The sequence below is a fragment of the Tachysurus vachellii genome, chromosome 6 (genome assembly GCF_030014155.1).
Source record: "Tachysurus vachellii isolate PV-2020 chromosome 6, HZAU_Pvac_v1, whole genome shotgun sequence".
NCBI classification, from domain to species: Eukaryota; Metazoa; Chordata; class Actinopteri; order Siluriformes; family Bagridae; genus Tachysurus; species Tachysurus vachellii.
This window is the reverse complement of record NC_083465.1, coordinates 20,888,210-20,904,971: the sequence shown is the minus strand read 5'-3', so window position 1 is coordinate 20,904,971 and position 16,762 is coordinate 20,888,210. Positions and strand designations below refer to the sequence as shown.

At 39.9% G+C, this 16,762-nt stretch overlaps 1 protein-coding gene across 3 annotated transcripts in view; it reads right to left on the bottom strand.

Moving 5' to 3' along the window:
• Window positions 1-16,762, bottom strand: part of usp54a (ubiquitin specific peptidase 54a) — a 48,780-nt gene that overhangs the window by 14,673 nt on the left and 17,345 nt on the right. For all 3 annotated transcript variants that reach the window (XM_060872832.1, XM_060872831.1, XM_060872833.1), the window contains exons 3-9: window positions 12,337-12,429; window positions 10,385-10,519; window positions 7,768-7,881; window positions 7,454-7,536; window positions 5,283-5,388; window positions 4,270-4,416; window positions 2,733-2,882 (exon numbers count right to left, since the gene is read on the bottom strand). In XM_060872832.1, coding sequence (XP_060728815.1) covers window positions 2,733-2,882; window positions 4,270-4,416; window positions 5,283-5,388; window positions 7,454-7,536; window positions 7,768-7,881; window positions 10,385-10,519; window positions 12,337-12,429 — 828 coding nt within the window. The remainder of the gene's footprint in view (window positions 1-2,732; window positions 2,883-4,269; window positions 4,417-5,282; window positions 5,389-7,453; window positions 7,537-7,767; window positions 7,882-10,384; window positions 10,520-12,336; window positions 12,430-16,762) is intronic.

Genomic DNA, 16,762 nt, shown 5'->3' with positions numbered 1-16,762 from the left:
GTTAGCAATATGTAGAGAGCTTTGTGTGCTAGAGGTTGGGTTAACCCAAGAACGCTGACAGTTCTAATCAGGCAGAAAAGTTTTGGTGTTTAATTATAAAGTTATAGGTAAGGATACATTTTTTGTATCTACAACAGTAGCTGTCATTTGAGCCCTATGATGTACTGGTGTCCCATACAGGGGGGATGAGGGAGGGAGAGAGAGAGAGAGAGAGAGAGAGAGCGCAACAGACAGAGAGAAAGTGAGAGAGAGAGAGAGGGAAGAGAGAGAGAGAGAGAGGGAAGACAGAGAGAGAAAGAGAGCACAACAGACAGAGAGAAAGTGAGAGAGAGAGAGAGAGAGAGAGAGAGAGAGAGAGAGAGAGAGAGAGCAACAGACAGAGAGAAAGTGTGTGAGAGAGAGAGAGAGAGAGAGAGAGAGAGAGAGAGAGAGAGAGAGAGAGAGAGAGAGAGAGAGAGAGAGAGAGAGACACAGACAGACAGGGGAGACTGACAGACAGAGAGAGACAAACAGAGAGAGAGAGAGAGAGAGAGAGAGAGAGAGAGAGAGAGACAGAGACAGACAGACAGACAGACAGGGGAGACTGAGAGAGAGAGAGAGAGAGAGAGAGAGAGAGAGAGAGAGAGAGAGAGAGAGAGACAGACAGGGGAGACTGACAGACAGAGAGAGAGAGAGAGAGAGAGAGAGAGAGAGAGAGAGAGAGAGAGAGAGAGACACAGAGAAAAACAGACAGACAATCAGAATGAATGAATAAATGAACTGGTCAGTTCAGGGATGATCCACAAGCCATTTAATGTGACCATGCAGTCAGAAAATCCACTTTAGTAAATGAGTCATTATAACCAGATACTTTTCCACTAACCCTGACTGGGTTCATCATGTTGATCTCATTAAATGTGGTCATGAGTCCCAAAATAACATTGAGGTGCACAGCAATTACAGTGAGGATTAAAGAGGACTGACAGCTGTTCACTCACACAAACACTCTGCCACAGGAAAACATCTTGCCTGTGAGTACTATGTACCAGTGGCCATCTGTCAGGTTTGAATTACACCCTTGCTTTTGTGGTTCTGCAGAATAACAGGCTTAAAATCCCAGGGATAACAAGTGGATTCAAGCTTCTCCAAACCACCCAGCATGTAGCTGATCAACCCCACCGCTCTACAACTGTACGTCTGAGTAATCTGCCTGCACAGGGCAATTCTTCTTCTGTACTCTATTCTCAGAATATGCATTTTACAGTACTAAATTATACAGCTTTTTTATTAGATATTTAAACCATTTATGTTTACGTCAGACTGAGAAATTTTAGAGAGAATTCTTAATGTGAATTTTCACCACAGTGGAATAGACTGCAAAGAATCCCCCTTTTTCATCAGCTTGAAATGTTACCTCGCTCAGGATTGATTTAAAATGCAGTAAATGCTTGAATATCCTTTAAATATCCAGAAAGTGCAGTGTTCTAAGGTATTTAACACTAACAACTTAGAAATCTAAATATCAGGAAAATCTCCGCTCATGTTCATCTTTTGATCTCAATCCTATAGTAAATGTCTTCAGTCGATAGCAAGAATAAACAGACTGGCCTTGTGGTTACAATACCTTTAGATGGGTCTGTATGTTAAACAGGACAGATTGTTAGTATTAAAATTGCTTGTCATGAAAAAGAAATACTTAATACATTCAGGAAAAGCTGAATATTTTTGATCAATTCAGCAACAAGAGTCCACATATGAGCTCAATCAAAGTTATAAAGTAATACTTACTTATGTCTGATAAAACTGGACCAAGCATATTCACCACAGATGACATAGGAAGCTTTATATCTATCTATACTTTTTTGTATCAAAGTGTGTTCACACCATCAACTGTGTGTTGTAATTTATCCACATGGTTCCCCTGTGTTTATTTAAATTGCCTTCTTTTATGTTCATTTTCTCTAAATCAAATGTGAATTTCAGACAACCATTAAAACATTTCAAAATAAAATAAAATAAAGTAAATAAATAATGCCCTTTAAAGTCTTTAAAATATTTTAATAACACTGTTTAACAGTAATATATTCTTTCCATAGCCCTATTCAGATGGGGTTAGTTGTACATGGGAATTGGGATAACGTGATTATTACCACTGCATCTCTGGGATTTTAGCCTTGTCTAAATGGGTCATGTATGTAATTCATGTTCACAGCCCTGTGCATGTACATCCCTGGAAATACCTCGCATTTTACCTTTTTCAAAAATCCCAGTAGAAGCAGCATTCCTGAGAGTTTTAGACTTTTTGGGATACTTTACAGTTACAGCTAAAATGTCTGCCATGATCACATGACCTGCTAACCATCAAGAGCAACTTGTGTGACCACAAAACCTACAAACAAGCACTTATAGCAAAGGTACAAAAAATCAGTTTGTATTAAAATGAGGTGTTTCTATCAGGAACGTATCCTATGCAGCTCGATCATAATTCCGCCAACACCTTCTTACCCTTTTCTTGCACAAAAAAAGCCAAACCTCATCATAGCAACCGCTCCTCAGAAACCAGGTGAAAAAAATGGAGAATAAGAAGCATATGGTGATAAGCTCCTGTTACATTGTATTAGTAAAGGAGAGTTAATAAAGTATATGTACAGAACTGATTTAATGAGGCATCCACAGAGGAAAAACTGCACAATTACACTATTGAAAATAGTCTGTATACAAGAAAAACTGTCTGTATACAGTAAAAACTTTACCTCTTTGACATGCGCATCATCAAAATACATCCATTTCCGGATCTTGGTCTGGAAGAAGAAAGTGGAGTAGTGCTTGCCGTAGTAACACACCATGCCCACTAGGTAGAGCTCTGCCTTCCTGGCCTTCTCCTCAGTCACCCTGGAGAAGAGCTGTGAGACAAGAGCAAGTACAGGCTTATTCACACATACCCAGCAAAAATGATGACAGAACACTCACCTGTACATGCATACACACACATCCACACACAAATGATGACCGGTCAACCCACACACATGTGTATGGTCATGCAAACACATACACACATACAGACACATGCACACACATGCACGCAGACAGACACATGCACGCAGACAGACACATGCACGCAGACAGACACATGCACACACAGGCACACAGACAGACAAACACACACGCACACAGACAGACGCACACAGACAGCCGCACACAGACACAGACAGACAGACAGACACAGACAGACAGACAGACAGACACACAGACAGACAGACACACAGACAGACAGACACACAGACAGACAGACACACACACAGACAGACACACACACAGACAGACACACACACAGACAGACACACACACAGACAGACACACACACAGACAGACACACACACACACAGACAGACACACACACAGACAGACACACACACAGACAGACACACAGACAGACAGACACACAGACAGACAGACACACAGACAGACAGACAGACACACAGACAGACAGACACACACACAGACAGACACACACACAGACAGACAGACACACACACACAGACAGACACACACACAGACAGACACACACACAGACAGACACACACACAGACAGACACACACACACACACACAGACACAGACACACACACACAGACAGACACACACAGACAGACACACACAGACAGACACACACAGACAGACACACACACACACACAGACACACACACACACACAGACACACACACACACACAGACACACACACACACAGACACACACACACACAGACACACACACAGACACACACACAGACACAGACACACACACAGACACAGACACAGACACACACACACACAGACACAGACAGACACACAGACACATACACACAGACACACACAGATAGTCAGAGGCCCTGCAACATTTAAAGGTCTTGAAAATAATGAGTTCCGTTTGTAAGCATTTTTAAATGTTACACAGTGGCTCTGCTAAAGGCCAAAGTAGCAGGGAGCTTGACACCATACTTTTAAAAGACCATGAATCAAAACCTAGAACAAAAAGGAGACAGTCATTATAATCCACTGTTGATTGTTATACTATGACGTGTTCGAGAGCAATCCTAAATGTATTACGTGTCAAGAAGGCATGTGATGAAGACGAGCATCTTGCAACAGATAGCGGTATCGGTGCAGAAAGTATGTTTTACCAGTCACTCATTTTAATGCCAGAGTCTATGCTAGGGGAGTAATTTACATGGAGGTGGTACACAATATTGAGCTAAACAGAATATGCAAGTGTGTGTAGTGTGTGTCTTACGTCTCCGAGACGCAGGATGGTGCCCAGGCTGTGGATGACATCCTCAGCGAGGTCTGAGTTTTCCGAGTCCCACACCAGGCCAATGGTGATGATCTCAGGAGAGTTCATGAGCACACGACGAATACGGAGCTTTTCTCCACAGTTACCCTGTAAGCAACATGAAGGCAGACGGAAAAGAGCGTTACTTTGCAAAATAGCGATACTGACTGCGAAGATTAACAGATTACTGAAGAGAAGACTGGAACCAAATGTGTTTGATTAACCAAAACATAAACCCATTATGTTAGCACTTTTTAAAACCGGTCACACCATATCCGTTCATGGTTCAGTTAAACAAAACTAAAATGAAATGTCTTACTAAAGCACAGAGACGTGCGTGTATGTGTGTGTTGTGTGGTTTTTTTTTTATCTTTTATTTTGAGGGTTGTGTCAGTGTGTTAGTGGATGACAACAAAAAGTCCTCACAACTAGGAACTGCCCCGCTCACAGGCTGCAAAGATGTTTGTGCCAAATCTGCATACATGAGCAACACACCCACATCTACACAACATACGTTTTGTATTACTATCTTTATGAGGACCTTCTTTTGGCATAATTGCAGTTAAGGCCACAATTTCTGGTTCAACATTTTCTGATTAGAATTCAAGAACAAATCTGCTTTTTTTGAGTTTTGGATTTGGATACTGCAACATGCTATACTGAGAAATCTTCTCACATCAACACACACTTCCATCTTTGTAATTAACAAGTGACTGTAATGGAAATTGTGATATGAGAGACAGAGAGAGAGCGAGAGAATACTCTGGCCTCTAGTATCATGAAGCAAACGAAAAAAAGAATTGAATCCCGCATTTTTGGTGAGTAGTCCAATAGGCCAGTAGTTATGAAGCTGACTGTTTGAATCCTCAAACACATAAAACACTGTGTATACACAAACACACACATTGATATTATTGGCAAATGTAAAAGTGGGGTGTGTGTGTGCGTGCACATGCACATATGTGTGCACTTACCGGACAGTTGCGCAGGTCTCCCACGGTGCTAGCATTTCTAAGCAGTTCCCCAAACATGTCAGGGGTTGGCTTCTCCCTGCACTCCAACATCCTTACGGCCTGGTTACTGTAACACACACACATTCATATATATACAGTATATATAACTATCTGTAGTGGTATTTTTATTTATCTATGGGGACCAGCTATATGTCCCCACAAAGTCAAAATGATCATATAGCCCTCCTTTTACACACAATATTTATAAAAATGCTAAAATAATAATAATAAAAAATACAAAAAACAACATCATAATAAATGTGTGTGATTTGTTTAAATGCATGAGTATGCTAGTATGTGAGAATATACAGTATGTGTGTGCACATGCCTGCAAGGTGACTGCTGTTACACTGCTTCCGGGGGCACATTAACACACACACACACAGCGACTGCTACAGCTATACTACAGTCTTTGCCACAGGAACAGTCACATTCTTCATTCGAACCGCAATAAAAACGCCCCAGCTTCTCTTATTCCATCATACACCATCATATCCTGCAGCGCATGTGGCTGAGCTCTTCACCATGTGCTCTCTCTGTGTGAGGTGTTGAGGTAATGCTGAGTCTGCACTGGACAAATCCCAGCCCTCTCGCATCCCACTGTCTCTGTTCTGAAGTCAGCTACATGCTTACTCGGTTTGCTTCAGAGCTTGTCCTCCTTCGGAAAATACTACACTACTGACTGGAAATGGATTCTCTGTCCCTTGTTCAGGTGCAAGGGTGATGGAGTGTAGATTCAATTCACTGGCTGCACAATAGATGTTCTTATAATGAAAAATCCACCTGATATGATCGAAAATGTGCTCCATCGGGAGATGCTTTCTCTGGATTTCTATGACTTTTTTCTTTCCCTCAGGCACTATGCAGTGCAATAGTGTTTTACACGGCTACAGATCCATTTATTAGCTTCACATTTGTAATAGCTTTTGCAAGTCATTAAATAAAGATACAGAATGAATAGATCGTTTTAAAATAAGAACATTACACTTTATCTCCAGAGACAGAAGGAAGTAAGAGCCAAAGAGTGCAGAAGAGCCCAGAGTTTCTGTGACCCACATACACTTAGGTTTATGAACCATGCATCTTGCTAATCAGGATTTTATCTGTATAGAGATTTGCCACATATAAACGCCTATAACAAATCAACAAATCATCATTTTCTCTAATAACACGGTGACTAGTTATGAGCCATCATTTAAAGATGCTATCTGCCAAGAAAAGCTAAAAAAAGAAGCAATAATTAAATGCCCACAATGCTAAGATTATTAGCATTAGCATAGTTATTTCTGTATTTGACTAAAGTTTCCAACTTCAATAGAATATCCATAAAAAAACCTTCAACTTGAGTTCAGCAAGTGACGTCAAATCACCATGTCTGTACACAAGGCCCTGTCTTATAACTGAGATGTTGCTGCTGTTGTTGATGCTGTAAATACTACAGTATTTGATTTGAGATGAATTCTGGCCTGGACTCGAATGAGAAGTCGAATGAAGCATGTGAGAGATTTTAAGTCATGTTTATAAATATATAAATAACTCATTTTAAATGTTAAGTGCCCACTAAAAAAACTTTTTGAGGTACTGTCTTTGAGCTATACTAGCCCATCTGTTCCACTTAGATACGCCCACTTGTCTCAGTAAAAAACACACCCATACCCAAGTCTCCACTTTAGTAATAAATAAATAAATGCATCCCCCCCACTAAGACAAATTAATCTCTCTGACACGGATACAACCTAGAGACTCCAACCTTTCCCACTAAAACCCCATTGCTTTCTAGCCCTAGCCACAGGCAGGCCATCACAATACACAGTAAGGAACAAAACTGCCATCATTATCTACAAAAGTCCCATTCACCTGTATTTTGTTTTAAATAATCAGATAATGCCTTCCTTCATTTTTCTGCTAACTGCTATGATGCAGGTTGATGTGACTGATCACTGATTTGCTCCGGAGGGGCAGTGGTAGATCAGGATTATTGATCAGAAGGTCAGAGGTTCAAGCATCAGCACTGCCAAGCTAGCCCTGTCGTTGGGCCTCTTGTTCATGGCACCATATCATGGATAATATCAGGGCTGACCCTGCGCACTGACCCCAGTGTCCTAACAAGAAGAAAAGAATGCTGTACTCACCATAGAGAGGTGGTGGAGATGTAGTGCACCATCTGAATGAAAGGCAGAGGATCCGATGAGGCTCCACAGCTCCCACACACACACTAGAGATAAACAGGCATCAGGACGATAAATATAATGAGAGCAAAACGGCTCATTTATGTATCTAGTGTGATTATCAGTGCATTTATTGATGGTGCATTTCACTAGCTTTAAGACGACATACAACAAGGAAAGAGAAGAATGTCTCTTATATACGACAATGTGTTTCCATAAAAGTAAATATAGCTCTGAGAAATAACTGTCCCTGGACACAGTAGGAGATGGAGCCTCACCTGCTCGAAGAGCGTCATAGCAAACTTCTGGTGTGGAATGCAGTGTTTTGCCGTACAGATGTCCTCCTTGCTCTCATCAGCGATGTGAAAGTGGATACGCATGAGGATGTTCTCCTGAGAGAGGCATAGAGGAAGACGGTGAGCAAGTCATTGTGGGACTGAGGGTGCTTTCTGTGTCTGTGGGACTGTGTGCACTTTCACTGAACTCCCCATTTTAGATGAGTGATCAAACACTAATAGAATATATTTTATAACCTCTATTATTATCCAGGAATATGATGCAAGTGTGAGAGGGAAAACACAAGGTTCATGGAGTGGCATCCAGCTACAGTCCAACTAACTAATTCTCATAGGATGTGTATGCGTGTGTGCTTTGGGTGGTGTTAGAAGTCCAAGGCTGGAGGGATGTGTAGAAAAAGAGAAAGGTAAAACTAAGGTGAGAAAGTTAAAGTTTGAACAGAGAAAAATAAAGTGTTTTATCTATGAATGTAAACCATCAATGTTTCTCCATGACACATTAGTCACATCTTATTACATGTGGGTGTTTTTACTATAGTTAGGTGCTATTTAACTCACTATAACATTTGATAGTGGTTCATTTTAGTTCTGTATCAAACAATTGCTGATCTAGATAATATCAGATTAACAAAACAGACCAATAAAGGTATCTATTATCCATGTTAGCTATTGCACTAAAGTTTATAGAAGCTAACATTAAATCATGGGAGGAATTTTTTTAGTGATAGTGACATTTAATAGATTGCAAACTTAAGAAAAATTGTTGTAGTTCTCAATGTTTGAGAAAGACCAGCTAGAAATTGTTAGCTTAGTAACAAGATACTATTTGTTTTATTATAAATTAAAAAGAGAGAGTAATTTACGTCAGTCAAAGCGACACTTTCTCGCTTTTTAACAGCCAAGAGCTACTTCCAACAAAACAAACTGTTCTTGACTTGTTCTTTGGTCCTGTCAGTGGATACTAACAGGTATAAACAATATGAAGAACTCCAGAAGCTGTACTGTGTTTAAGTAAATGAAGAATCTACCGGTCTTGCCTTTAAAGAAGTGCTAAGAAGCGGAGACGATTTATCCTTAGTGCCTTATGTATATTGATCCCAGCAATCAAGGGGTATTTGGTTTAACTGCTCCCTGTGGAAGAGCACGAGGATGCCCTGGTCTTCACACTGAGAGTTAAACTTAAGTAAAATGCTGTTCAAAACTGTTATACATGTGTACGCTGAGCAGAGACTAGTATTACTGAGGAAAAGCAGCCTCAGAGATAGCAGGGTCCGGCTGCTCCAGATACTCAGAGCTCACAGGAACAAAATGCAGAAAATAGCTGCATCTCTAGTTCAGTGGGAAAAAAGGAGAAAACAGAGGTGACAAGTGATCAAACATGACCTTTCCTTCTGCTCGCCTTGACAGACCCAAGGCGCGAATTAATGGTAGCCAAAATAAACAGAGCCGAGCTGTGCTGTAAGAGCACACACGTCTTCAAGATTTCTTCTACCAGAGCAAATTAATTCATCAGACAAAGTCACATTTCAAATTTGACACGTAATAAATTGATGGAAAAAAGTGTTTTAAAAAAAAACGAATTAAGATTTTTCTTTTTTGGGGATGTTGAAATGATTTTAGAAATGCTCACCGCTCTAATGGATCATGGTTCTTAATAAAGCCATCTTGGGTTTAGTAAAAATGTTCATTTTTAACATTATACTGTACCACAACACTGTAGTCTTCTTTATTCTGTGCAAACCACAGACAATATTGTCTTGTGTACAAAAGCACTGTCCTGCTGGCATAGATTTGGGCTTCTTTGTTCCATTAAAGGAAAATTATAATGCAAAGACAATTGTGTGCTTCCAGCTTTGTGGAAACAGTACAGGGAAGAACACATATGGATGTGTTGGTCAGGTGTCCACATACTTTTGACCAGCTAGTGTGCATGTGCATACTATACGAGTACTATTAATGTTTCTATTCAACATGCATCTTTTCTGTGCTCTTTAGGTATTAATACGTATTAGCAATAAAAATGACAGTCAACTGCTTTCCTAGCAGCCACACAGCACAATCCAGAGTAAAACAACTGAACTTTCTTTGACCCTAGACACAGACTTTCCAGTTTCACACTTTTTTCCTCAATTGCTGAGCTCAAATGTTCCCATCTGTGTTGGACGTCCTTCTGGAAATAATTCGTTTGAATATGCAGAGGTAAATTCAATAGACTTTAAATGAATGCTACATTAGTGGCACATGCCAGGGAAGTGGCAGCACAGATGTAGGAAGATGTTGGACTACTAGCTCAAATCAAAGCAAGTTATGACTGCTGGGCTGTTGAGTTACATACATGAGATAAGTATAAGGTAAGTTGTTCTGGACAAGGGAGTCTACTAACTCTCATAAATGACTTCTTGATTTCTTTGCACTTGATTTGATAGCAAACTATGTTAGTTTAGAAAGCAAGCATATGTGTATGTTTAAAAAACATGGTTGATGTTCAAGTCATCTTCGTTTCTTATGAACCTGTTTAAATGACATATTTGAATCGAGTATGATTTCACTTCAACACTAACCTATTTCTGAATACAATCCAAGCTTTAAGGGCACTTACAAAGCACTCAGCAGCGTCGTCCATGATGCCCAGCTGGAAGCGCTGCTCATCCTGAAACGTCTTGGCCAGAGCCGTACGCAGAGCGTCAGAGGGCAACACCTTTTCTGAGCTGTACTGAAACTGCACAAAGATGCTCTGCAACAACACAACAGTAAACATTAGAGAAAAATACTTGAATTGATTGGATATAGATCTATTGGTCTAGGTAGTCACTTTCTGCAAAAAGGAAGAAAAACTAAAATATTCAGTAGTATTATGAGACTCTATTAATCTGCTTATCTACATTCTGCTTACAAATTACAGATCAAATCAACAGCAGCAGAAGTGATGAGTGGTGAATAAAGCCTGCCAAGTCACTAAGAGATTAATCTGTTCTCACTCTGTTCCTCAGCTCAGTGAGATAAAAACAACACCAGTGCCAAGTTTTACCTGGTGAAAACACAGTAGGGTAAGTAAACCTGTATCCGATGCCTGTGCATGCAGAGTGACCACGTGGCCATGTTTGTAGCTCTCTATCACTCTCTCTCCTGCTCTCTATCGCACTCTCTCTCGCACTCTCACCATTCCTCAATCTCTCTCCCTCTCCCTCTCTCTCCCTCCCCATCCCTTTCGCACTCTCTCGCCCTTCCTCCATCTCTCTCTCCCTCCCTCCCCATCCCTCCATCTCTCTCCCTCCCTCCATCTCGCTCACTCTCTCTCCATCCCTCCATCTCTCTCCCTCCCTCCATCTCTCTCTCTCGCTCCCCTCTCTGCCTCCATCTCTCTCTCTCTCTCCCCCCTCTCTCTCCCTCCAACTCTCTCTCTCCCCATCTCATGATCTTTATCACTGTCTCTTATGGCTTCATCTCTTTCCCTCCCTCCGTCTCTGAATGTTGCCAGTTGGCCTGATTCATCGTAACCATGACAGCCATCACATTTACACTTGTCCAACATATTACATAGTAGTTTCAAACGTATAAGTAATAATGAATACAAACGTTAAATAAAAAAAAAATTTACATTTTCAGAAAAAGCCAGGTTGATTTATTCATTTTAATATACATATTAGCGTTTATTAATAAAAAGGAATCCCCACTCAGACAGATACAGGCTTTCTCACTGCATACACACCTTGCTGACGGAAAAAATAAAATAATAGTATGCCTAGCGAGAGCATGTCAGTAAAGCAAGGCTCAAGTTTCATTTTTTTACATTTAACTGCAAACACAGATCACGTTGCTCAAAGACTAATGTCTCTTTTTATTATTTCTTTGACTCAATGTACCACAATGTTATACCAAATATTTTGGGAGAAAAGAGCCACTAGTAGATGCCTGCCATTGTATAATGTATTTAAATCCAGAAGGTAATTGTTTTCTAATATCAGGCTAGCAGTTTTGCAGTTCACTAACAAACAGGAAACACTTAATAATATCATCGTGACTAATTTATAGTTACATTAAATTTAAGCTCTGTGCTTGATGATCAGGGATGAGGCTCAGTCAGCAAGAACTAAACCTGCCACTGGTCAGACAGACATTAAACAGGTCGACCCAGACACTGTGGGAGATACAGGAAAAGATTTCTCATTTTTGAGCTTTTGAAAGGAATCACAGTTGATTCCTGACAGGCGAAAAAGAGTAGAGGCAAAAAAGACACAACAAGCATAAGGTGATGGCGACAAGAGGAAGGAAAGAACCCAATTTGTTCATCATCCCTAGCCATATATGTCATATAATTGGTACACATAAAAGACACAGCAATAGCTTCTACTTAAGAAAAAATAGACCTGGGGTAAAGCTAACCATACATCCTCAAATCAATTCGAAATACATTTTCCTTCCCACATAATATCGACCAGATCTCAGATATCCACTTGTCCGCACTGAGTACAGAAACATGCAGGAATATGAACCAAACATCAATAGGGATTACAAACACTGACAAGAATATGTGATTATGCTAGCCTTTACCTTGAGAGCACAGAAGATGCAAGAGTCCTCCATGCACTTGTGTGTGGTTAGCTGCCGGAAGCTTCTGCGGAAAATATCCAGGTGCCAGAGGACCTGTAAGGGAGGAATAAAACAAAGAACCATGATGTGACCAACAAAGATTTAGCTCATCACACCAGAAAACGAAAAAGTGTTGTGTGAAGCTCTTCAGAGAACCTGGGATATAATTGCTGTCATACAGCATATAATTACATACAATCCTGCTGAATTTCTGAGCATGAATTCTTCAGACATCGAATATTCAACATGCTGCGCAAATCAGTGCGGCAGTTCTTTCCACACTTTGTATTTTTCCCCAAAAAGCTCTAACAAGATCAAAAGTGCAGCCAAGTCCACACAGTTCTATACCTACTGGAAAATAGGACTCCTTAATCCAGGATAACAACACAGAAACATTTGCCTACACCAAATGCACAGATATACTGCACCAGCTCCTCCAACAGGACAAGCAGAGATGCTTGAGATGCTTCATCTATCAGATGTCAGCTGTCTTATGCACTTCATAATACCTGCAGGGCATGATGCCAGGCTCAGGGTGTATATAAAAATGAGATGGAGAAAAGACATGGACAGGTTGACATCAAATTAAGACAGAAGCCGAAATAAAAGCAAGGAAAAGACATTGGTTCTCCCTATGAGGCAAGATGTATAGTGGCAGAAGACCACATACTGCCCCTGAATGTTCTTACTGTTTAGATCACACACACACACAAGCAGAAATAGCTCTAGGTGTGTGTCTCTGTGTCTACAGCTTGTGCAACAGCACAAAGTGGTTATTTTCTTTATTCTTACTTCATGCTTAAAAATGACTGACTAAAGCACTTACAGCTTTATGTAGTGACTTAAAGGATGCAAGTTCAAATCACTGCTATGTGAAAGAACCATTGTTGAGCAAAACCTTCAACACTTCACTATATAGCCCTTCAGATAGGGAGCATTTGATGATTTATATAACCATGCGAGGTCACTTCTGTGTTTTGTTTCGGTCAAATCTGACATATAGCCAACATAGATTACAAATCGTACAGTCCTACAATCATCACTGATGCATCACTAATGCAAAAACAAATTCACAATTACACAAATTTGTCCAAGATCAACCTGAAAGAACAAAATTTATAATAATTTTTAATAAAAAGGACCGACCTTACCAACAATTTAGCACCCTTAGGTTCTCTTGATGAATGGAAGGATGAACAGAGGGAGGGATAAATAAGTTACTACTATCTCAGAGTGACCACTGAACTTTCCTGTAAGGGATCACTGCCTATCTCATCTATATTAAACTAGAACATACTACATGATCTACCTAATTACTTCTTACCAGAGATCAGCGGCCTTAGAACAGACAATGGTACCAATTTAGTGCCATTGCAAGCAAAGACAGTTGATGACCTCAGAAAAGATCCTGTTTTCAGGGAGAAAATTAAAAGCTTGACAAGGCAGAACAGAAAGATTGCAAGCTGTTGATATAAAACAAAAAAGTGGTGAATCTTTGACCACAGCAGGGCAGGTTTGTCAGATAACAGTCTTATAAACATTACAATGGAATAGGAATTAATTTGGGGCATAGAAACCTTTATTATTGCCACATAAACATAACAGAACACTGGAATTCTTTTCTTCACATATCCCAACTGAGGAAGTTGGGGTTGGAGCTCAGGGGCAGCTTTGATACAGCACCTTGATGCAGGGAGGGTTAAGGGCCCTATTCAATTGCCCAACAGTGACATCTTGGCAGTGCTGGGACTTGAACCCCAACCTTCTGATCAACAACCCAGAGCCTTAACCACTTAAGCCAACACTGCCACAAACCTGTGTTGTAAAGTTCCATTTTTTCCATAAGCAGCATAGATTACGCTTCCGTTTAAAGAGGCAACTGTAAGAAGGGATGTCTGTCAAATCTAGCCATAAAATCACTACAAAAACATTGAAGAGATCAGATAAACATTTCAACACTGATCTAATGCATGTAACGATCATTGCACAGTAGAGGTAAATAAAAAAGTAGGCAAATAAAGTTACATATGATCTGACTATTTTCCTATCAAAAAGAATATTTTCTGCATTTTATGATTTTTTTTCTGCTCATAAAACAAACCTCTTCAACTGGCAGCAAAACAGATGATTACACATTGTCGCACACTAAAAAAAAATGCCACTGGTGTATGTAGCTGCCTCATTATTTACAGGATGAAAATCACAGGAGACTAATTTAAACTGTTTTATCTTGGCTGATTGCTCTAGAAGCCAAAGAGTTTACAGAAGAGTCTATTCAAACATTGTAAAAGATGAAAACTCTACATCAACAGAAACAGCAGGGGAATACAGGCAACATCACTACACCTTGGTTCTGTATTCATATAGCACAAGAAATGAAGAGTAATGGTACACCGATGATAGCACAATGAGTCCAGCCCTCTCGGTTCAACATGAGCCACATTTAAAACAGCTGAAGTCATGTCAGGATATTATATCAGGTTTAGTCCATGGATTCATTCCAATCATCCATCTGAATCACTCCAACTCAAAGAAACATAGATAGATACATCGGGATTTGAAGTGATTAAAAGTGAATGCTGGAGACGAAAGTCAACAGCAAATGGGTCAAAGATCCGAAGCTTTGAAGAGCTATGAGAATCTGGTACATCAGATAGCACTCAGATTGCACTGTGGAGAAAATGACACCATTTCAGTGTACATTACATGCATGAGATAGCGAGGACAGGAACAGGAAAAGAGATAGAGGGAAAGAAGGAAATAGGAAGGAATAGCTTTAGTTTGGTCACTGGTCATTGCCATCAGCTCATTTTTTCTGTAACTACGTCTGCTTCCTGGCGGGGGTGCATGATTATGTGTGTGTGTGTGTGTGTGTGTGATCTGTTTATGGGGTAAAAAAGATCAAATAAAATATATAGTAACGTGATCATTTTTACATTGTCTATGATCAAAACAATGTCAAAACTGTTCTTAATGTGAAAGAACAAAAAAAAGGAAACAAAACGCCATATCTAAAAATAATAAAAACTTGAGACCAAAATAACTAACCAAAGAAAAACTACTTTCATTTCAACAACACATGATAGTGAATTGTAGATGGAGAGAACTGATTAAACTGGTGGTATGAGGTGACCTACCTCGTACCATAAACATTGCAAAAGAATGGAGCATATAGAAACATTCAAACCCTCTTTCTGGTGTTCTTTTAACATAACAGGAAAGTGCTGATTACATATCCGGCCCTCTCTTGTGCTACAGTGCATCACTGACTCAGCAGGGGTGGAGGGAAATAAGACTGTTTGTAAATATGAGAAGCCTAGACACAACACTGTCCCTTCTCTCACAGGCTCTTCCTTTCTGTTCCGTCATGCCGTGTCCTTGATTCTGTCCTTTGTTTGAAATCGGCTCAGCTGCACACCGGGTGAAGAAATTAAAGACATTATCCTATTCACTTCTGAACTGGTTAATGATGTCCGTGCTGATCACGTCTCGTTTGTGAAAAAGGAATTGAGTTATGATGTCTGATCCAAAGAGCCAGTTTCACAGTGTTTCTCTCTGTTGAAAATGGATTTGGAAGTACCGAATCACCCAAGAGACACAAAAGAAAGAATCATGTACGACTGTGGAGTCATTGTCTAAGTCCATAAGTTCAAGTCTGACAAAATACCATTTAATTTTACTGAATTTCAAAATGAACCAGAAAAAAAGGGCTGAGTGTTTAATACTGTGTCTGCACAGATTCTTACCCCAGAACCCATGCAAAAGGAAACGATACAAAAAGGAAAACACGAAAATATGCTCTGTGTAAATGGTGGTAATGTAAAAGTACATTTAGTGGAGAATAAACATCCTACTGGGATCGTCAATACATTAATCATCAACCCGAGATGGACTGGTTTGATGGATCAGTAAATTATAGCTCACTGGAATAACATACTGAGCACTGTGCTTTCTTTCTGCCTTCTCATTTCAATCACCAATCTGTAATAAACTGAGTTAGGATGATTATGGACTAGGTCAGGTCACGGCTATGAAGTGTACTGAACACACAAAGTCTGCTTAGACTTCAAAGGCATGAATAAGGACATTACTGCTCATTTGCAGAGAGGGTTTAGTAAATGAATGATTCTAAAATGCAAGTTAGCTCAGGAATAGCAGTCTAGACATAACACCAAAAAGCTCTTTGTATGTTAAAATAAAAAATAAATAAAACTTCAAACTATAATGGCCTATTTATTAGCCACAACACAGGGTAAATACATAGTACCTGTCAGGGTTGACTGCTTCATATCCTCCAGAAGTTAATAAAAAAATGGTTCTAGAGGCATAGGAATACATCATAAAATAGTTTAAAGGACAAGATATTCACCAAGGAAGCTCACAGGGA